This window comes from Odocoileus virginianus, chromosome 27 (genome assembly GCF_023699985.2).
Source record: "Odocoileus virginianus isolate 20LAN1187 ecotype Illinois chromosome 27, Ovbor_1.2, whole genome shotgun sequence".
Classification (NCBI taxonomy): domain Eukaryota; kingdom Metazoa; phylum Chordata; class Mammalia; order Artiodactyla; family Cervidae; genus Odocoileus; species Odocoileus virginianus.
In genome coordinates this window covers 23,893,476-23,914,991 of record NC_069700.1, presented here as the reverse complement: position 1 = coordinate 23,914,991, position 21,516 = coordinate 23,893,476, and the positions used below count along the sequence as shown (strand labels likewise).

At 41.5% G+C, this 21,516-nt stretch overlaps 1 protein-coding gene across 2 annotated transcripts in view; it reads right to left on the bottom strand.

The window, feature by feature from the left end:
• Positions 1–1,215: 1,215 nt before the first annotated feature.
• The window catches only part of PLA2G7 (phospholipase A2 group VII), a 34,660-nt gene continuing 14,359 nt past the window's right edge, over positions 1,216–21,516 (bottom strand). Inside the window, exons 2-12 of one of the 2 annotated variants that reach the window (XM_070456336.1) lie at positions 21,271–21,413; positions 14,951–15,072; positions 14,356–14,500; positions 12,556–12,649; positions 9,974–10,042; positions 9,144–9,270; positions 7,951–8,064; positions 6,702–6,793; positions 5,189–5,359; positions 2,113–2,261; positions 1,216–1,470 (exon numbers count right to left, since the gene is read on the bottom strand). In XM_070456336.1, the coding sequence (XP_070312437.1) occupies positions 1,328–1,470; positions 2,113–2,261; positions 5,189–5,359; positions 6,702–6,793; positions 7,951–8,064; positions 9,144–9,270; positions 9,974–10,042; positions 12,556–12,649; positions 14,356–14,500; positions 14,951–15,072; positions 21,271–21,379 (1,335 nt within the window). In that variant the 5' untranslated portion in view covers positions 21,380–21,413 and the 3' untranslated portion in view covers positions 1,216–1,327. The remainder of the gene's footprint in view (positions 1,471–2,112; positions 2,262–5,188; positions 5,360–6,701; positions 6,794–7,950; positions 8,065–9,143; positions 9,271–9,973; positions 10,043–12,555; positions 12,650–14,355; positions 14,501–14,950; positions 15,073–21,270; positions 21,414–21,516) is intronic. The other variant, XM_070456337.1, reaches the window with a different exon arrangement.

The following is a 21,516-nucleotide window of genomic DNA, read 5'->3' as shown; positions in this document are numbered from 1 at the left end:
TCTGAACAGTTATAGGAGAAATCATATTTCTCAAAATGAGTGATTTTGCACATTAAAACATTAAGGTAGGCCTGAGTGCCAAATCAGAAAACGCAGTTACTTGTTAACAAGGCAAAAGGAATAGGCATAGAGTAGTTAACCAGGCTTGCTTACTAAGTACTGATTATCCTTGTTCTCACTGACTTTCATGAAAGTTAATTATGAAGCATTCATAGGAACAAGACCATTCTTAGACCCAAATATGTTTGACTGATGAGTGGCAGAAGTGTTTGTACTGCTTCGGAAACAAAACACATTTTTCATGACTCCCAGAGGCGTAAGTGTACACATCTTTCAGTGATCTTTTTACCTCCATTTATTATATTTTTCTCCTTTCACTCCTCCATATAAAATTTAAAAGATTCATTAAAGAAAACTCATGGAAAATGAAGCAGTAAAAATTTTGGCCTTTTTAAGTTAGCAAAACTGGAATTTCTTTAAAGTTGACTCAATCTTTCTTTTTCCACTTTCCCTGTTTTCATGTTTTTAATTAATTTTTATTGGAGTATAGTGCTGTGTTAATTTCTACTGGACAGCAAAATGTATCAGCCATACACACACCTATATTCTCTCCCTTTTTATCCTTCGCAGCCTTTGGGTGAATCAGTAATTTTATGTGTGATGGCTTAAATCGAGGGCCACTCATATGCACCTTTCTTTAGTAAACAGAGTGTCTCTGAGGTAAACAAAGTAAATGCAAACAAATTACCAACTTGCTTTAATCTGCTGCCTTTGTTTTGTCACCAGCATCCATTCCTGTGTGGTCATCATATTGAAATTGTGCCCTAGCACTAATTCCACGGTAAAGCAATGGCTTTATTATCCACTTGGTCTACTTTTTTACTGTGACCCAAGGTCAAATGGAAGCGCTGCCAAATACTACATAGCAGACCATGATGCTAAAAGTCAATTCTATAGCCTATAACAGAAAAAAAGAGGCAAGAAAATCTGTTTTTATTATATTTTTAGGAGTGTTAGGTCACTGTGACACATTTTCAGTGGCATTGTGCCTATTTTATTATGTGTGGCTGTTGAACCAATGTAAAATCAGTTTTTTTACTGTGAAAAAGGATCACTTTAGTAAAACTAAAATTTAGGCTGCTATGATTTTCATATGTAGCCTTCTTTTTCTAAATTTATAGGGGAAAAAAACTTAATACAAGCTTCAGTCACTACTGTGGTGTAGCCTACATTTTTTAATATGAGATATTTGAGAAAATACATTAAAATCACACACACATACACACTTTTAGACAAGTTTGTAAACAAAACTTTTTAAAAAGCTCTTTTAGTCTAAATTTGGTCTCTCTATTTCTGTGGAGTTCTGCAGAGTGGCTTCGTGATTGGTTGTGTCAATGTTGGTCCCTGGAATAAGATTGTCATCTTCGCCTTCAACTAAAGAATCCCACTGATCAAAATCTTTCTGAAGTCCTGTAAGATAGAAACGTCATAAACATAGTTGAGAGCATTAAACAGGTCAGTGCCTCTAGGGGGCATCCTAGCCTCACAAACCACATACACCACGTCAGGATTAAGGAATCACAAACCCTCTAAGAGCACGGGATAGCTGCAACATCTGAATGAGAGGATTAAGGCCCCGTGCTGTCTGAGCATGGAAATTCCCCCCCCTGGCTTCACTGAAATACTGTTAGCTCTGACAGGAAGCCTTGCTGCCTATGACAGTACACAAAACAGCAAATTTAAATTGTTTTCAAACTGATTGCACTGTTACATTGTAAACCAACTGGGAACCCTTAAAATAGGACTTGCCCTAAGTTAAGATAGGGCTTCCCAGGTGGCTCAGTGGTTAAAAAAAACACAACAACCCGCCTGCCAGTGCAAGAGACCCAAGTGTGGTCTTCTGGGTTGGGAAGATCCCCTGGAAGAGGGCATGGCAACCCACTCCAGTATTCTTGCCTGGAGAATCCCCATGGACAGAGGAGCCTGGTGGGCTAGGGTCCACAGGATCGCAGAGAGTCAGACATGACTGAGCACATGCACGTGAGTTAAGATCGATAGTTTTGTCCTGAGAATCATCCGGTCTGTGTCAGGAAAGAAGATGCCGTATCTTACCTAAATGTTTTTGTAAGAATGCTAGGGAAGCTTTGTTGCTAAGGCTGATGGCTACATTGGAATCGATGTGTCCTTTCAGTGTGAATAGGTAGCCAATTATTTTGCTAGTGACAAAAGTGAAGTCAACAAAATTCTGATGGACTGCACCCCTGAAAGAGAAAGGAGTTATCTGCAAATCACTTTGTTAGACAATATTATTTTTGTAGTTAAGGTGCAGGAAAGATGCTGGGGAAACAAAACTGGTAAATCTGATCTCCCTCGGTGTACTCAAGGGTCACAAGACTGTTCATTTAGGGGTAGGAGAGGTGGTTCTAGTGATAAAGAACCCGCCTGCCAATGCAGGAGACAGACGGGGGTTCGGTCCCTGGGTCTGGAAGATCCCCTGGAGGAGGGCTTGGCAACCCACTCCAGTATTCTTGCCTGGAGAATCCCATGGAGAGAGGAGCCTGGTGGGCTACAGTCCATGAGGTTGCAAAGAGTCGGACATGACTTAACAACTTAGTATGCATACAAGTATGTAGGCATCCTTCCCTCCCGACAAACAAGGCAAAGATTCCTGTCTTGCTTGGCATCTTGGTTTTAGAAGAGATGATTCTTGCTTTGTAGGTCACTTCTGATTTGAGTAGATGGAATGTTTTTTATGTTGAGGGTCTTTAAACCCAGAGCCAGAATCCTGCTCCCTTACCACCACACTTAACTGGATCTCAATTTGCTGTTAAACAAAACACTTTGTATTTCAGCCTTGGATTAAGTAGATTAAAAGACAAGCAAAATTTTGCCTTGTATTACTTAAACTGCAAAGCACCTCATAAATGTTGCTAATTGATGAACTTGTGGCTCAGCTGATAAAGAATCTGCCCACAATGCGGGAGACCGGGATTCAATCCCTGGGTTGGGAAGAGCCCCTGGAGAAAGAAAGGATATCCTCTCCAGTATTCCAGCCTGCAGAATTCCATGGACTGTATAGTCCATGGGGTTGCAAAGAGTCAGACAGAACTGAGCGACTTTCACTTTCAAACATCAAATAGAACAGCCACCTTTAATGCACAGTTTTTACTATCTCTGGGCATTTGACATTTGATTTTCTTGCATTATTCCCCATGCTTTACTTCCTTGACATCACATCTTTCCTCCTTTGCCTGAACTACTCTGTTCTTGACTGGCTCGTCCCCCAAATCCTCAAGATGCTATTTTCAGATCAATTCTTTTCTCACTTGCAGTCTCAACTCCTCCATAGATTTCATTGATAATACATTGCATATAAATTCTATACTTTTCCAATTTGTGGCCAGACACATATATCTAAAGGTTAAAGCACACCCGTTCCAGGGACTCCCCTGGTGGTCCAGTGGTTAAGACACCTTGCTTCCAATGCAAGGGGCGTGAGTTTGATCCAGGAACTAAGATCTCACGTGTTATGTGGTGCAGCCAAGAAAATATAAAAAACAGAACAGAACAAAAAACACCTTTCCAGCCCTACCCAATGTCATTATTCCTCTTTACTTTGCTACTTTTAAGCAAACCCCTATTATTTTAGTTACCTCTACCCAAAATAGAGCCCAGAACTCTGCTCACTGTTTCCCACATTCCAATCCAGACTTCGAGTCAAAAGTCGAGAGAAGGTAAACAGAGTCAGGGCCACGAGATATACCTGAAGGCAGAACCCTGAATGCCACCCACAGTGGAGAGATGGCCTGAAGAGAAAGAGCTCATAGAGGAGAAAAGAAGGGAGCCGTCTACAGGATGTGAGAAGCGCGGGAGAATGGGGTTGGGGTACCCAAGGGAGGAGAAATGGGGTTAGTCCACAGGTGGGAGGGATGCAGAGAGAAGGGCTGAGGCTGCCAATAGCAACTGGGCCACCTGTATCCTTAGTGGGGCCAGCTTCAGCTCACTGCCAAGGTCAGGAAGACAGACTGCAGAAGTCAGAGTAAATGGAAGTCAGGACAGGGAAGCAGAGAAGGGAAAAAACAGAGAGTGATAGCCTAGTAAGGAAGGTTGAGTATTCTCTACTTAGACTTTAAGTAGAGACTTAAAGTCTTATTAGACTTTAAAGTCTAAATTAGACTTAGAATTAAATAGACTTGCATATACCAATAAGCTAAATTGACATCCTTACCTTAAATATCTAGGTCCTTTCTCACCATCTATCTAAAGTCTTTTGATTCTTTAAGACCCAATTGTACCACCATTTCTTCTAAGCAGCCTTTTATGAGCACCTTACTTGGTGGCTCAAAGACTGTAAAGAATCTGCCCGCAAAGGGGAGATCCAAGTTTGGTTCCTGGGTTGAGAAGATCCTCTGGAGAAGGGAACGGCTACCCATTCTAGTATTCTAGCCTGGAGAATTCCGTGGACAAGGGAGCCTGGTGATCTACAGTCCTTAGGGTCTCAAAGAGTCAGACATGATTGAGCAACTAACACTTTCACTGTCATTTAGAAAAGAGCCCTCCATTCTCTGACTCCAGAGTGTTCATTGCCTTTATGGCATGTTTACTTCCCGCTGCCTCTTCTCTGCCCTTCTAAGTAAATCAGGTTTCAGACAGAAGCAGAAGAAACTCAGTTTTTGTAACATCTCACTACAAGTTCAAAACCCTATGGGAATTCTTTTTTATCCATGATGTAAGTATATTGTCAGCCCTCAAAGGGATCCCATTATAGCTTTGGGAATTAATAAATTCATATACTTACCAAACGAGTAAACACACTGCAGATTTCAGCAGATCATTTTACTTTAGGGGGAAAAAAAAAGTTCTAAGCCTAGCCTAATGATGGAATACTTCTCCTTACCCCAGTCCTAAAAATGTTTAGGCTTATATTCAGATAGAAGTAGCATGCATCCTGATGCAAATTTTAATTATCATATGTGCTATATATACAAACACTACTCAAAAAAGCGCATTTTAAAAAGAGAAGTCTAAATGCACTTGGAAACTGAGATTACCTAATAGTCTCCCTTATTCCAAGTCTAAACGACAAACTGAACAATTCTAGACTAGCTACTCAATGATATTCACTGATTGTTTATCCAAGTTTCAGGTTTCCATTTCAGATGATGTAATGTCACTTACTGATACTTACTTGACTGTAATCATTTTTCGTTCTCTATCAGGTAAGAAGCATTTTTTCATTCTTATGATATTAGAAGGATATTGGAATCGTTCCGAGTTGATAAAAAAGAGGGGTTGAGGAATTCTGGAAAATACTTCATCACCTATGGGAAGCATCCATGCATCCAGAGCGATACCACACCTGATGGAAGAAGGCTGGTTACATACTGCCCAAATATAGGGATTTCTAATATCACAGAGATTCAGAGACAAACACCTCACCAGTTCATTATTATGGGTGATCTCACTGGGCAGAAGAGGTATTACCCTTCAATGTGGGAAGGGGATATCATTAGCTTTGCAAGGCAGCAAACTTGTAATTATATCACCATTTTCTTTAGGAGGCATTTGAGAATTACAACCTTTAGAAACATTTAAAATTTTTTGTCATCCTTCAAGATAAATGTTAAAATAAGTAATTCAATAGAATTATGGGGTATCTGAAAAGATACAGTCTGTGCACTATTGAGCCTGTCTTTCTAGTCCTTCTGGACCCTGGCATGTACTCATTATCATTATACCTTTCTGAGTAACAGTTAGACCCATTCCTTTAGTGTAAAGATACTTCCCTGGGAGAGTTGAAGAAAAGCATATGTAGTATATAATTGAAAATGTAATTCATTTTTTTTAAGTTAAGTTATCTAATGTTTCTTGGCCTTTTAGAGACTCTATTTTATGTGCTAAATGGATGAAAGAAGAGAATCTTCTTATGTTGAAATAGCATAAGAAGAAATGTTAGCTAAAATTTCATGAATGATCCTACCTACTTTCTACATGGTCAATTCTGTGTGATCTCATCAGTTTTGGATGAAGTGGTTCAAGAAAGAAAATGTTCCTTCAAGTTAGAAGACTGAGATCCTGACTTCCACCCCAGTAGTTATGTAATTTTAGCCCATGCTCAATCTTAAAGATGGAAAAAAAAATAATTTAAAAATGCCCTGCTCATCTAACATAGAATTGGAGTCAACTTCTGGGAGAAAAGGATGTCAAAGCTGAGATCCAAGGAATCAAAGTTTGGAAGTAGGTGGTATGTTCTTGGTAAAAATTTCATGTGTGAAAACCTGGAGCTGAGATAGTGCAAATGTGAGTTGCTGTAAATAAATTAAATGTAAAACAATTTTTTTAAATGCCCTGCCTATTGCGGAATCTAGAAAATAGTATAAGATGACAACATTATTATTACAATCATTATGTCACAGATAATATGTATATGTAAAGATAAATTTCCAAATGAAAATGATAAGCCCTTGAACAGATAAATATAAATGAGGAAAAATAGAGGTGGGAAGAATTTTCAATAGCAAAAGTAGATGTTTCTATTTAGGAAAACTCATATGAAGGATTTTATGGAGGCAAAAGAATGGACTTGTGAACTCCAAAAATCTCTTCCTCCCTAAGAACTGGCTATGTTCTATAGCACATGTGTTATCACTTCCCCCTCTTCCAATCACTTAGCATTCTCTCTCTCAGCCTTATTCTCTTACCTGAATCTCTGGTCTTCACTAAGAGTCTGAATAACTGTGGCTCCACCAAAAGAATGTCCAATAACTGCTATTTTATCCCTATCAATAGAGTCCTATGTGAAAGAAGCATGATATAAATGCATAAGTATCTCAAAGGCTGTTCAGAGGACAGGCAGAGATTTTGTGAATCACAAGATTATTATTTCACAGGGATGGTTAAGTACCTTGATTCTTAGAAAAGAAATATATAGACACTCACATGCACCCACACACCCATATATACACGCATACACACGTATATATACACACACATATGTACGTATACATACATGCCTATATATATATACACAAACAATTCTATACAAAAACAAATGTTTTATATATATATATATTTATAAAACATATATATACTTATAAAACATATATATATATATATGTTTTATCTATATATAGAGAGAAACTTCTTTGGTTTCAGGACCAAAACAAAAACAAGCAAAAACCTCAAATAAACAAAGAAGTGAAGTTCTTGGCTTTCTTCATACCCACACTTGCAACATCAATGTCATTGCTAATCGCTCCCCGTCCCGCACTCCACATTCATTAGTCTGTCCATTCTCTTGAGTATTTATTGAACACCTGCTCTGTGCCAGGCACTGCAGTTCATGTCCCACGAGTTCCTAGTCTACTGGGGAAGGAGTTACAGATACACAATGCAGATGAGGTAAGGTGGTGCTAAGGAGCATGTGTGATAGATGGCTATCCCAGTCCAGATGGGCAGTGGGGCCCAGGCAAGCTTCATGGATAAGGAGATGCCTGACTTAGGTTGATGATTAAGCAGGTCTGAGTCAGGAGGACGGGGAGTCAGACTAACAGAACCACACGTCCAAAGCCATGGAGATAGGAGAGTGGCTAGTTGAGTTATACAAACGACTCACAGTCTAGAGGACAGACCATCATCTTAGTTTGTTCCCTTGCTCAAAAACATGCAGGAGCTGCCCAAGAAATTACAATACTTCCACTGGTTATATTATATTAAACATATGAAATTATCATTTTTTTTTTTGTAGATCAAAAGTGGCTGGTGGCAATTATATATGTAGTTCAACCTAATGCATTTCTCACTGTTGGAATACTGTCCCAGGACTTTTTTTTTTTTTTTTTTGCAGTCCTTTATCATGTTGTACCTTGTATTACAGCAGTAAAACAGACAATAATAAGAGCAATAAAGAAGTCCAGGCCAAAGGAAAATGAATTTTTTTTTTAAGCTCACCTTCAGCTGTTCCACATCAAACTCTAAATCTAATACATTCGTCACTGGCCTCCCATGATCAATGTCCAGAATCAAACTGAGAGCTTGAGAACACTCCTTCGCTCGTTGCTGAACCTAATAGGATGATTAGAAGAGGGACATGACAAAGTAAAAAGTTGTAACACTTAAAGTTTGTGTAGAGGGTGAGAAAATGGAAAAAATGGGGGAAAAAAATTGGTTCTCTTAGAACACAACCTAGCATAATGACCTAGGCACCAGCTTTGCAGGTAGTTACCGCTTAGTCCAAATCCTGGCTCTGTTGCTTAACCACTGTGTGACCTCGGAGGATTTGCTTAACCTCTCTGAGCTTTCCTTTATTGTATAATAATGTCCACCTCAGTGAAATGCAGGTGGGATTAAACGTAATAATACATGTAAAAAGCACCCACTATAAAGCTTGGCTTGTTGTTTAGTTGCTCAGTCGTGTCCAACTCTTTTGTGACTCCCTGGACTGTAGCCCACCAGGCTCCTCCGTCCATGGGATTTCCCAGGCAAGAACACTGGAGTGAGTTGTCACTTCCTTCTCCAAGGGATCTCCCCAACCCAGGGATCAAACCCGGGTCTCCTGTATTGCAGGTGAATTCTTTACCATCGAGCCACTTGGGAAGCCATAAAGCTTGGCACAGAGGTAGAAAATAACATGCTTTATTTCACTTTTTATTTATTTCACCTATTATTTATTTATTTATTTCACTTTATTTCAAAGCCTCATATAAGATGTTCATTATTTCATAACAGATAAAACATGGAAACAAAACAAAAAGAAGAAGTAACTTGTCCAAGATAACCCCACTACACTGCAGAGTGATGGCATCAGGATTCAAACAAAGAAAGTTGCATTCTAAGGCCTGAACTCTTAATGATATTCTCTATCACCCCAGTGAAAAGTAGACTTTAGTTCTAACACAAAAGAATTCTGAATATTCAGTCATCTCCTAGGATTTTCATGTTGGTCTTTGCTCTTCCTGTGATCCAGATATTTCATTAAGAGAATTTGATTACTCAGAGAATCTTCTGACATATCTTTTGGGAATGGGAAGTAAGGAGACCCAGGGACACAGTCTGCCCTATGTAAAATAAAGAAATGAACAAATGTCATCATTTTGCCTATGCTTTTTGGTCAACACGCCACCTCTCCTCTTCCTGCAACATACCTGCTCATTTCGTAAAGGAAACTCCTCCTCCCCTCGCTTTACGGTTCTGAGATAGAGCCAAGACTTGCTGCCTATTTCTGCAGCAGGCTGGTCCTTGAAATAGTACGTCGAGCATGCGGAGCCATCTCTATAATGCAAACAGAGTCAATGCCTTACATCACTCGTGTTCCTCACGCCCATCCTTGACTCTTTCTGATTTCCCTTCTTCCACTCTACATTTTTTTTTTTAAATCAAAGAGGCCCCCAAGGGAGTCCTGAGAAAAAGACATTGTTGCCTATAAAGAAGGCACTCTGTCTGCACAATTCTGGGAGACCCTAGAATTGAACACTCTCTCCCAAATCAGATCCCAGAACCACCACTTACTAGCTGTGTAGTTTGGGGAAAATTACCCTTCCTCAGCTTCATATTCTGCCTCCCATGAAACAGTGATAATAACATCTTAAAGGATTGTTATGAAGATTAAATGAGATGATATATGAATACGACACTCAGTGAACACAAGGATGAACTCAATGATGGTATATGAAAACAAACTCTAGAAATGTTAGCTGTTTTTTTATATACATGACAATCTAATTCGTAGATTTTAGGAAAAAGTCTCCTTTTTTTCTCAGTCATGGGTAACCGTAGTTGACAATTCTATCAATATTTTGTTTACCTGCTGAGTGGCACAGAGTATAGGATTTTAGTTCCACAACCAGGGACTGAACACAGGTCCTTGACAGTGAGAATGGGTCCTAACCACTGCACCACCAAGGAATTCCCTCTAACAGTACTTTGTATAAACCTTTAAGAAAGGCAGAGCTCAGCCACATACCAAGTGACGTACCTGTGTTCTACAGCAGCAACTATAAACCCGTGGGACGCCAGATCAATGCCAATAGCAGAATAAATTGTCCTTCAAAACAAAAATGAGAGAAGCTCATGTGAACTACCAGTCACAATTACAAGGGATCCACAAATGAAACCTGGGAATTGGGAGGTAATTATATCCCTGTAGGAGTGCCCTGGGGTAAAGCAGAGGGCTGTGGTTCTCACGGGGGCTGATTTTAGTCCTCTGGGGACATTTGACAATGGAGGCATTTTCATTATCAGGAGTAGGGGGTATATTACTGCCATCCAGTGGGTACAGAGATACTGCTAAAACCATTATCTGATGCACAGGACTACCTCCACAACAGGAAATGATCCAGTCCAAAGCATCCAGGGTACCAAGGCTGAGAAACACTGGTGCAGTGGTTATAAATATTGCCTTCGAGAGTTCTGGGTTTAAATCTTGGCTCTGCCTGTTTCCAGTTATATGACTTTAAATAATTACATTACTCCATTTCTTTTTTTTTTTTACATTACTCCATTTCTGTCCTCATCGGTGGGGACAGATAATAAAGTCTTGGCTTTAGAATAATTATAAGGTCTTTTGGTTGTTTTTTTTTTTTTCTTTCAGTTTTTGGCCACACCAAGTGGCATGGGGACCTTAGTTCCCTGACCAGGGATTGAACTCACGCCCCTATTGGAAGCACAGAGTCTTAACCACAGGACCAACAGGGAAGTCCCAGTTATTAGGTTTTGATAAGAAAACACGTAACAGGCAGGTGGTACAATGTGATGCTTAAGACAACAGGATCTACACTCTGACCACTGCAGGTTATTGGATCCTGGCTCCTTCACTTACTAGCTGTCTACCTGGGATAAATCACTTCTCTCTGCCTTGGTTCTTTACCTGCAGAAGGGTGATGTTATAACATCTGGGACCTGGTGGGATTATTATAAAGATTTAGTAAGTTAACACATGTTCAGTGCTTATAACCATGTCTGAAACAGTGGAAATACCAAACACAAGTCAGCTGTTAGGTAAATGACTAGACAGGGTGAGATGGTTGACAAGTCATGTGCTAATAAGCAACTACATTTATAATCCCTTCCACATCTTGGTTCTGCACAATCTTCTTCTCCTATCATGTATTCTTTTTTTTTTTCTTGACGTGAACCATTTTTAAAGTCTTTATTGAATTCATTATAATATTGCCTCTGTTTTTTGCTTTGTTTTGTTTGGGTTTCGAGGTGTGTGGGATCCTAACTCCCTGACCAGGGATTGAACTTGTACCCCCAGGATTTGAAGGCAAAGTCTTAACCACTGGATCAAAAGGGAACTCCTCCTGCCTATTATGTATTCCATAGTAAATGGCCATAAAGAACAAAAAGGAGGTAGGTGAGTGTCATGTTTTCTACTGATGATGCAAGACCAACTCATGAAGGGAAAATCATCTAGTACAGGGGATCAGCAAAACCTTTTCTGTAAAAAGCCAGAGAGTAATTGCTTCCAGCTCTGTGGGCCTTACGCTATTTGTCTCAGACTCAGTTCTGCTGCTGTAGCACCAAACTAGAAGAGACAATGGGGGAAGTAAATGAGAGTGGCTGGTGTTTCAATAAAACCTTATACACAGATGCAGGCAGCAGGCTGAATATGGTCCTCAGAGTCTAAGATGCCAATCATTGGTCTCATAGGAATCAAATAACTAGTTGGGCTACAATTAAACAAGTGAAAATTTCTCATTGCAGATGATACCTGATTTTTTTTTTTTTTTACCAGCTAAAAGCCACTTTTTCTTTTCTAAAATTCTTATAAACCTGAGTCAGAAGACAGGAAGGGAGTTGAGAAAATGTTGAAAAAAAGTAGATGGGGTGGTGGCCATGAAAACATGCTACCTGTCATGATCCAGAGACCACAGTTGACTAAAGAGCCCACCCAGCTCCTGCCCTAGTGGGTCAAGTAAAACAAGGCTTCCTGTAGGTTGGTTCCAGTGACAGAACGTGGCATGTGTTTACTGTAGGTCCTTTCCTATGAGATGCAGAACTCTGATGAGCAAATCTTGGTCAAGCACTCCCTCCATCAGCCTGGCCCAGTTTTTCTTAGAACTGTACCACATTCATACCCTTCATACCCAGTCCTTCTGTTTCCCATCTCCTTCTCAACTGTCCAGTCTGCATCATAGGCTGAAATCTCTCCCCATCTTCTCTGCTCCTTCCCCCCTGTCCTTCATGGGCATTTCCCAATACATGCGTTTCACGGCTAATCTAATCATGGTGTCTATTTCTTGGAGAACCTGAACTAATACAGTGAATGATTTTGAGAGTGTAAATACTGTTATATAGAAAGACAACCACCCAAATTGCAACCACCCCTCTCCTTTGTTGTGAGGCTGGTCTCCATGGGCTGGAGGCAGGAAAAGACAGGGCTAAGGATTGATTAGTAGATCACAGCTAATTCTGAAGGAACTCCAAGTCCTCCCAGGACAAGGACCAGCCTGACACTCCAAAATCTGCTATCCCCCCCCCTTTTTTTTTTGAGGGGGGATGCATTCAGTGATTGATCCCTAGAGGCTAAAATTGTTCAGCCTCTTGACACTTTACCTGAATGCTCCAAGACCATGAGAAAAAATAATTAGTGGATATTTTTCCCCAGTCCTCAGAGGTGCATTCCAGGCTGCAGGAATTGTTATTGAACCTAGAGAGCAGTGGGAGATGATAATTAGTGTCTTTTTCTGACTTGAATAGTGCTGGTTAATTTAACTTACATCTCCTGAGTATAAAAACCTGACCCATGGAATTTATTCTTTTATGTATCAATAGTAAATTCATGTAAAAAAAAAAAAAAGCCTCCTACTAGATACCATCAAGCATGGGCATGAACCACTTGTTTTTTTCTTAAGACCATAGGATCATGAATTATCAGTTCTCACTGTCAGCTCTGAACTTGAGGTGAGACATTTCCTACTGAGAGGTGCATTCAGGAAGGCTGCTCCTTATCATCAATCCCAGATCTTGGCAAAACTTCAAAGAAAATGTTCTGAAACCAAACAACCAGTAAACCTCAGGAGTACTATACTGAGATTCAGAATCTTCAAATGGGAAACTCCTCCCACTCTAATTTGATCAAGGTCGAGAGAAAGATGGAGAGACCTTAGACTTCACCCTCAGATGTGGCTTTGGATGAAGTTCTTCCACTGAGGAGCTGCTGGCCTTGTGCAGGTCAAGAGAACTCTCTGAGCCTCGAGTCTTCTTCAGTAAAATGAAGGAAAATATAGCTCCCTCATGGGGGTTTGGTGAGAATCATATTTAAGTGGGAATATACGAAGATAGCATCACTGACTCAACTGACATGAACTTGGGCAAACTCCGGGAAACAGTGGAGGACAGGGAAGCCTGCTGTGCTGCAGTCCATGGGGTTGCAAAGAGTCAGACATGACTTAGTGACTGAACAACAATATGTAAAGCACACCTATCCAGTCACATAGTAAAGGGCTCAAAATGGAGGATATGGTCTTTTCCTTCACTTCTCACTTATTACGGTCATCATTATCATCAATTATTTGTGTTCCACTTTCTCATCAACACAATGGAGATGTGCCCACGGAAATCGAATGTAATGATTGCTATAGCAGTGACCTATAAACTATTCAGCATCATAAAGACGCGTAATTATGTTCATCATTTCTCATATAAAGTGGGCTATTAAGAAAACTCCAAGGAGACGTTTAAAATGAATGCCAAAAGGTGTAGGTAGTTTTGAGGGGGAAATGTGAAGATATAGTTAACACCAGGTCAAGAGTAGTATCTGGTGAGACAGATAAAGAAGGACAAAAGCCAATATTAATGAAATGTAGACATACTAAGTGATGGGTGCACATCGGATTGTCTTAAGTGAGAGAGGCTGGCCCCTTGGGGGTGGTTATGGGAATGAGAGTGGAGTTTCCTCATTTATGATAAATAGGAAATTAGCTTTCACTCCTTGGTTTAGGATATGGAGCGGTATGGTGGCTTCTGCCTTCTTTCTCTCTTTGCCCAACTGTAAATACACTTCAGCACATAGTATAGAAGGCAGAGGTCACACCAGCCCAGGTGCTGTTCTCATCACATTATTGCCCCCACAGAGAATGGAAGAAGGAAAAATCTGACCACCCACAGAAAGATGTTAGAGCCTGTCTGAAAGTCTGATACCTTCTCTCCCTCCACCCACCCTGTCCTATTCAGAACAGACAAAACCCTTGATTCTCTGATAGTTACCTGGTCTTTTAAGAAATACTTTGTCATCTTAGGAGATGTTTGGACTGGAGGCAATCTACTTTGGCCTTTAACTGCCTGAAACTCTTGCTGTTTTCAAGCTTTCCTTATAGTCTAGAGCTTACAAAGCAGGATCAACGGAAATCTTACCAAAGAATAAGTTCATAATTTTGCCCACAAGCCAGTGTGTTCCAAGAAATTTACTAAGACCCAAAAAATATTCTTTGTTTGGGATCCAAACGGTGTCAGAGTGACCATCATCTTGAGATGGATAATACAAACGCAAGAAGGTGCCCTGTAGAGGAAGGAAATGAATGTGCATTTAGTCAAGTTGCTTCTCAAACCTATTCCAACAGCTTTTTTGCATATTTAATTAGTAGGGACCCAAATACCTCTGTTGTGCGTGAAGAGGTCCAGAGAGCTTTTTTTGATAAGTTGCCATGGTGACTAAATATAGTCAAAAGGAACAGAAATAGAACAGTATGCTTTTTGAATGAAAAGAAAGTATAAGCAGCCTGGTTTCAGACATTAGAGAAGGGAGGAAAACTGAGTTTATAGATAAGTTAATCTGCAGACAGCAGTGACCCGAGGAATGGCTTCACCAGCCAAAGGCTTGCCATGAAATCATACCAGTGACAAAATGAGTAATTCTCAGCTGAGAGCAGGGTCAGTTTTCAAAACCTTCTCATGGACCATAGCCACAGTCAATATTAGAATGTAAGGATAAATGGTATTAAAACATTACCTTATTAGTGTAATTAAACATCAAGTCTGTACAACCGACGGAATAAGATCCATTTCCTCTGGGGATTTTAGTTTGGCCAATGCTTGCGGCAGCCATCAGAGCTTGCATCTTGCTGACCCATGCTGGAAAACAGGTCAGTATCATTTCACTTGTCATCCATGACTCCCCAGACTTGATTATGCCAAGAAACTTGGAGGGAATCAAGTGACCACCCATAGTTTCTGGCCTTCATTTTTTCACTAACTAGTAAAATACACAAATAGTTATTGAAGACCCTCCGTATGTGAAGAACTGTGTGGGGAAAAAGATGGCAGTTGACATCCCCCTTCTCCTAAGATGCTTAAGATCAGCATCACCTCCTAATCCTTGTAGCTTTGCCCTAACCTGCTACACCTGTCCAGAGCATATTAAAGGCCACTTCCTAAATCTATTTTTCCTAAACATGAACTTTACCTGATATTTCAGATTTGAGCTCTTCCCACTGGATATCTACATCTGACAACCTTCCTACAGGCACAGCAAAGCCCATGATCCAGAGTGAAATTACATGACTGTCTCCCAACTCCCCCACTTCACCCTCCAACCACACAGCCCGCAGCTCCAGAATTCCATAGCTTGGGGATCCCAAGTCAGAAACCTAGGAATCATGCTACTCTCTTATTTCTCCCCTGCCATCTGCATCCAAACAAGTTCCAATTTCTAACATTTGTTTTTAGCTTAGCATTCTCTCTCCAGTATGTCTCTACTCTGCTAGCTCAACTGTCTCACTTACACCTTCAGTATTTCTGACCAGTCACCATCTCTCCTGAACATCCTGTTCACCTTGGATCCTGACCCCTTCAACTGTATCCTTCACACAGTTTCTGGAAGGATTGAAAGTATGAATCTCACCAGGCTCGTCTTCAAATCCTTCAATGCCTTCCTATCACCAGTTGTTTTTCCTTGAAGAGAGCATGTATTGGAATCTTTCTGGAAGGCAGTTTGTAGGTTGTATTCAAATCGACAATGCCTTCCAGTGTGGGGCGACTTCTGTTCTCTACTGGGGAGTTGAAACTCGGAGAGATTCATAGGTGTACACGTTAAATCCCAAGTTCCCGGGCACTTGGTGATCTGAAGGTCCATTGCTTCCTTCTCTTCTTTTTTCCCCATAAGTTACCTCCCTTCTATGTGCTGCAGATCTCCTGAGCAACACAGTGGGCTGTTCCCTGCATCTGCACCTTAGTCAATGCTGTTCCCTGCATTTGAAACCTCCATGGCAAACTCCTATTCAACCTTTAACATCTTGATTGGATGTCATGTCTTCTCTGAAACCTTCTCTGATTCCCCAGACTTAGTCATTTCACCCTCAGTATTAAATAAATTCCCTGTATATCTTTTTATCTTCCTATCACATTAGACTAAAATTATGTTTTACTACTCTGTCTCCTAAGAGTAGCTCATAAGAGCTGCATCCACATCTTTGTATCCTCAGATCTTTAACACAGTATCTGGCACATGATTGGAGCTCAATAAATATTTGTGAAAATGACCAGAACTAAGCTTTACACTGTCACTGGGTCTCTTCTGTCTCTGTTAAATGCTTTATGGCATATATTCTTTTACCCACCCATTCTTGAAATATTTTCTCTCTCTGGCGCCAAAACCCTTCAACCCACCTGAAATCTCACCTGTTCTCCTTTCTAACCCACAATCAAGTCCACATTTAATTTCAGCATGTATCAATGCATCTGGACTCACTTTTCTAGATTCAGCTAGCCTGCTCCATTCCTTCTGCGCTGTGAGAGGTGATTACTTTGCTGGACAGTCTTTCATGCTTTCTATCACACTCTGCCTCTGCCATGTAGACACATAACTATGTTATGCATGGCATCTGACTTCATAGGGCATCTCTCAGAAAGGTGTTGAGTCATGAGAAGAAGGTCATTTACATCCCCCACACTGGTGTGTGAAGCACCTGCCAGTGATGAGCCTTTCAATTCACAAGGCCTTGCTACTTCAAGTTGGTCCATGGACCAGCATCACTGGCTTTAAATGGGAGCTTGGGAATGAGGCTCTTAGGCCTTACCTCAATTCGACTGAATCTGAAAAGTTGTGTCTTTTGTCAGAAGCACTGGGCTAAGGTACCAGACCACCTGGCCTGACACACAGTCAGCAATTCATGTTCGAATTGTAGGAGATAGCTCCAAGGAAGGCAATGGTTGTGATGAATGGACCCTGGTGCTGGAGCCAAGTGATGCTATCTTGGGTTTCAGTTGTATATCTTACAAGCTATGCCACTCTGCCCTAGGCAACTTACTCCCTTCTCTGATCCTCATTTGTAAAGTGGGGATATAATCACTTGGTCAGCCCTCAGCACAGCTGTATGGATCAAGTGATCACATAAATCAAGGTAGCTTGACTTGACCAGTTCAGTTCAGTCACTCAGTCATGTCCAACTCTTCGCCACTCCATAGACTGCAGTGCACCAGGCCTCCCTGTCCATCACCAGCTCCCAGAACTCCCTCAAACTCATGTCCTGACTTGACTTACAGGTGTGTTATGACCACCACCTGTAACAGGCAGACAACCGAGGTTATTTGCCCCTTCCCTACAGTTAGCTAACTCTGGTGACCCAAATTCAAGCCCGAAGAGGAGTTTTAGCAGATCTACACTAGATCATGGGCTTCCCAGGTGGTGCTAGTGGTAAAGAACCTGCCTGCCAGTGCAGAAGACATAGAGACATGGGTTCAATCCCTGGGTCAGGAAGACCCCCTGAAGGAGGGCAGGCAACCCACTCCAGTATTCTTGCCTGGACAACCCCATGGACAAAGAAGCCTGGTGGGCTGCAGTCCACGGGGTCACAAAGAGTTAGACACTAAGACTGAAGCGACTTAGCATGCACGCACACTAGATCATACCATTTTTCTCTGTATAGATATGAAATCCAAGGCATTTCCTCTGAAACAATTCTTCAACAAGCTTTACCTATACGGCTAACATTTTAGGGTCTATTTAGGATTACAAAAGGCTTTTTCTCTCCCATTTAAGACTGTCGGCTGAGTGGTCCTTCATGATGTAATAGCAAGACTTCAAGTCCGGAGGACAGGAGGGCAGGCCTTCTGTGACAAGCAGCCTGGGTTCTCCTGTAGCCCCCACCCACAGGAACCATGGTGTGGCCACAGGGACTCCAACCACAGCTTGGTGAGGAGCCCCGGAGAACCCACAGCTGTCTGGGAAGTACTACATCTAGAATTGAGTGTCCAGTTCTAGAACCATGGGTTCCATGTTGTACAAGGTTTATGAGATGTCAGCTCCACCCAAGCTCTGGGAACATTTCCACTCACCTCAGAGTAACCTGGTCCTCTAAAACCAGCTCTACCAAAAAGCCTCATCCAGCGTTCAGGAGCCCAGGACAAGGCAAAACTGCTAGGCTGCCAGTTCCAGGACGCCTGACCCCTGAGATGGTCTCAGAAAACTTTGAGCTGACTCAGGTTTGAGTATAGGTCTCCTGGGCCCTGTGGCTGGTGAGTGCCAGGATGGTTGCAAAAAAGTTTCACCAAACAACAAAGTCCTACAGTATAGCACAGAGAACTAGTCAATGTCCTGTGATAAACCACAATGGAAAAGAATAAGAACAAATGTGTGTGTGTGTGTGTGTGTGTGTGTGTGTGTGTGTGTGTGTGTGTATAACTGATTCACTTTGCTGTAGAGGAGAAATTAAATTCAACATGTAAACTGACTATACTTCAGCTAAGTTTTAAAAAAAGAAAAGGTTCACCAGACCACAGCTAATGGATAGGATTCTGGATTTCCCATTCTCTAGCCATCGATCAGCATACATCATGAAAAAAAAGAGACAAGGAAGAGACTTGCCAGGTTGAATGGCCAGTCTCTATTTTTTTTTTTTTAATTTTTTTTTTCCATTTATTTTTATTAGTTGGAGGCTAGTTACTTTACAACATTGCAGTGGTTTTTGTCATACACTGAAATGAATTAGCCATGGATTTACATGTATTCCCCATCCCGGTCCCCCCTCCCACCTCCCTCTCCACCCAATCCCTCTGGGTCTTCCCAGTGCACCAGGCCCAAGCACTTGTCTCATGCATCCAACCTGGGCTGGTGATCTGTTTCACCCTAGATAATATACATGTTTCGATGCTGTTCTCTTGAAACATCCCACCCTCGCCTTCTCCCACAGAGTCCACAAGTCTGTTCTATACATCTGGGTCTCTTTTTCTGTTTTGCATATAGGGTTATCGTTGCCATCTTTCTAAATTGAATGGCCACTCTCTAGATGATATAGTTTTATGGTTCAGAACTTAGAGATGCCACTTCCTATTTTTCTTCAACTTCATTTTAATAGGAGCATTAGAATCTATGGCATGCTATTAATCTTAGTATACATTTTTGGTGATGTTCATTTATCATACAGTCCCGATGTCTATTTCTGGGGTTGGAGATGGATTGTACAGATGTGAGGAAAATGACCCTCTCTTTATGATTTTATGTCCTCCATTAACAAATGGGACATCTCTAGCCACGCTAATAAACCTTTTAGCTATATGACCATATTTTCTATGAATTCATTTAATACCAATGATACAAATAATCATACATTACTTTCATCTTTTATTGAATAAACTATTTCTAATAATTTAAAACATATTCATGCATTGTTTTTTGAGTATTTAGGATGAATGGGCTGGGAGGACAGATGAATCAAGCAGTGTCCTCAAGTTTCTGCTGGCTCAATAACGGCTTTCCAGCTATTTTCAAACATGGGGGAATAGGGTACATGTTCTGAAATTCCCACCCTGTACCAATATAAAGCACATGATGTAAAAGAATCTGCTCATCATGTAAGGTGCCACCTGTTTTCAACCTACAGATAAGGTACCGAGAGAATTAATATAATCAGGCTGCAGGCCCCTTGAACTCGATTATGAGTCCTCTGTGTTAGTCACCAATGAGGTATGAATCATGCCTCACCTTTCTGATAAGTATTGTTGCACGAATGGACCTGTGAGATAAGAGGTCATTTCTATGCAAATATAGACAGAAGATCTAGTCTCTCTCCTGCTGTTGTGTTCATTTCCCCATCTATGAAGTAGGGCCAGATTGGTAAGGCATTGGGTTATGAAAGATCTTTGGTAAATGTCACAGTCAGGAGTCACCCATCAACCCTGCACAACTAGATCCAGAGAAGTCATGTTTCCCTAGGTGCACAGGTCAGTGGATGCAGACAGTATGGTACCTTTCAGAGGCCACCAACACTGCTCACCTGAGCAGATGAGAGAATTCCTGAGCCCAACTGTCTGAAATTAGCAAGCGTTCTCAAGACTCCAGAAGGAATCACTTTGCAATCAAGGTCTTTTTGGGGGTCATAGATGTCCCTGTCTAGAGATGGCTGACCCACTCTGGCCACCACTCCTGGGCTTGACCAAGCCTCCTCCTCCTTTCTTTTGTCGCTGTTGTTGAGTCGCTCAGTCGTGTCTGACTCTTTGCGACCCCACGGACTGCAGCACGCCAGGCTTCCCTGTCCTTCACTATCTCCCAGAGTTTGCTCAAATTCATGTCCATTGAGTTGGTGATGCCATCCAACTGTCTCATCCTCTGTCGCCTCTTCTCCTTCCCTCCCCACAAAAGATAAGAAAGAGCAGGTAAGAAAGAGTCACATTCTTATCTGGGACTCCAGGTGCCTGCTGGTCCCTGCTTTTCCCCGTCATTAGACAGAAAATGTTGTCTGACTCTGGATCCAAATTCTAAATCACCATCTTCTAACACCTCCCCACCATCAACCAGGACTACACCTGTTGATTGAGACACCTGCCTCTTCTTCACCATCGTGGGGGCACGTTTGGGGTTTCCTCGGAGGGCACTCCAGGGGAGATGTGTTACTGTACCCAGAGGGCATGGATCAGGGCAGTGATGCACTAAAAAAAGGCAGTGTGGACCTTTACCTCCGTGATTGCAAGCTGAGCTTCCAGCTTGTCTGAAAAGGCCTCATCTGAGCAGTCCTGCAGTCCTTTTCTTTTGGCCATGCCACATATGGGATCTTACTTCCCTGACCAGGGATCGAACCCATATCCCCTGCACTGGAAGTGCAGAGTCTTAACCAGTGGACCACCAGGGAGGTCCCTGTGTTGCAGTTCTGATGTTGAAGAAGAAGGCACTTCTTTCTCCAGGTTCAGTAGGAAGAAGAGTGAGGCCCCTCCACTCCCTCAGGAGAGTTAAGGATCTCCATCAGCACCTTCTTAGACGATCCCATACATAACGTTGGGGCCACTTCGAGTCTGGCAACAGGTGGATAGTTCAAGCCCTTGAACAAATATACCTCTTACCTTCTGATTTAATATGGGCAACTGGATTCAGGTCTTGCCAGTCAAAAGGATAAACCAGCGCAAGGCAGGTGCAGAGGCAGAAAAGCGCATGCAATTTGGACGGTAACATCTCCGAAGCTGAGCTGCCGTTTCAGCTTAACCTTCTTTAAGGCAAAGAATGACATGGAAAAACAGACATGCAATAAATAGGACTTAAATAGGCTGACCAGTCAGTGAGATTAAGGGACTAGGAACATGATTCCATGG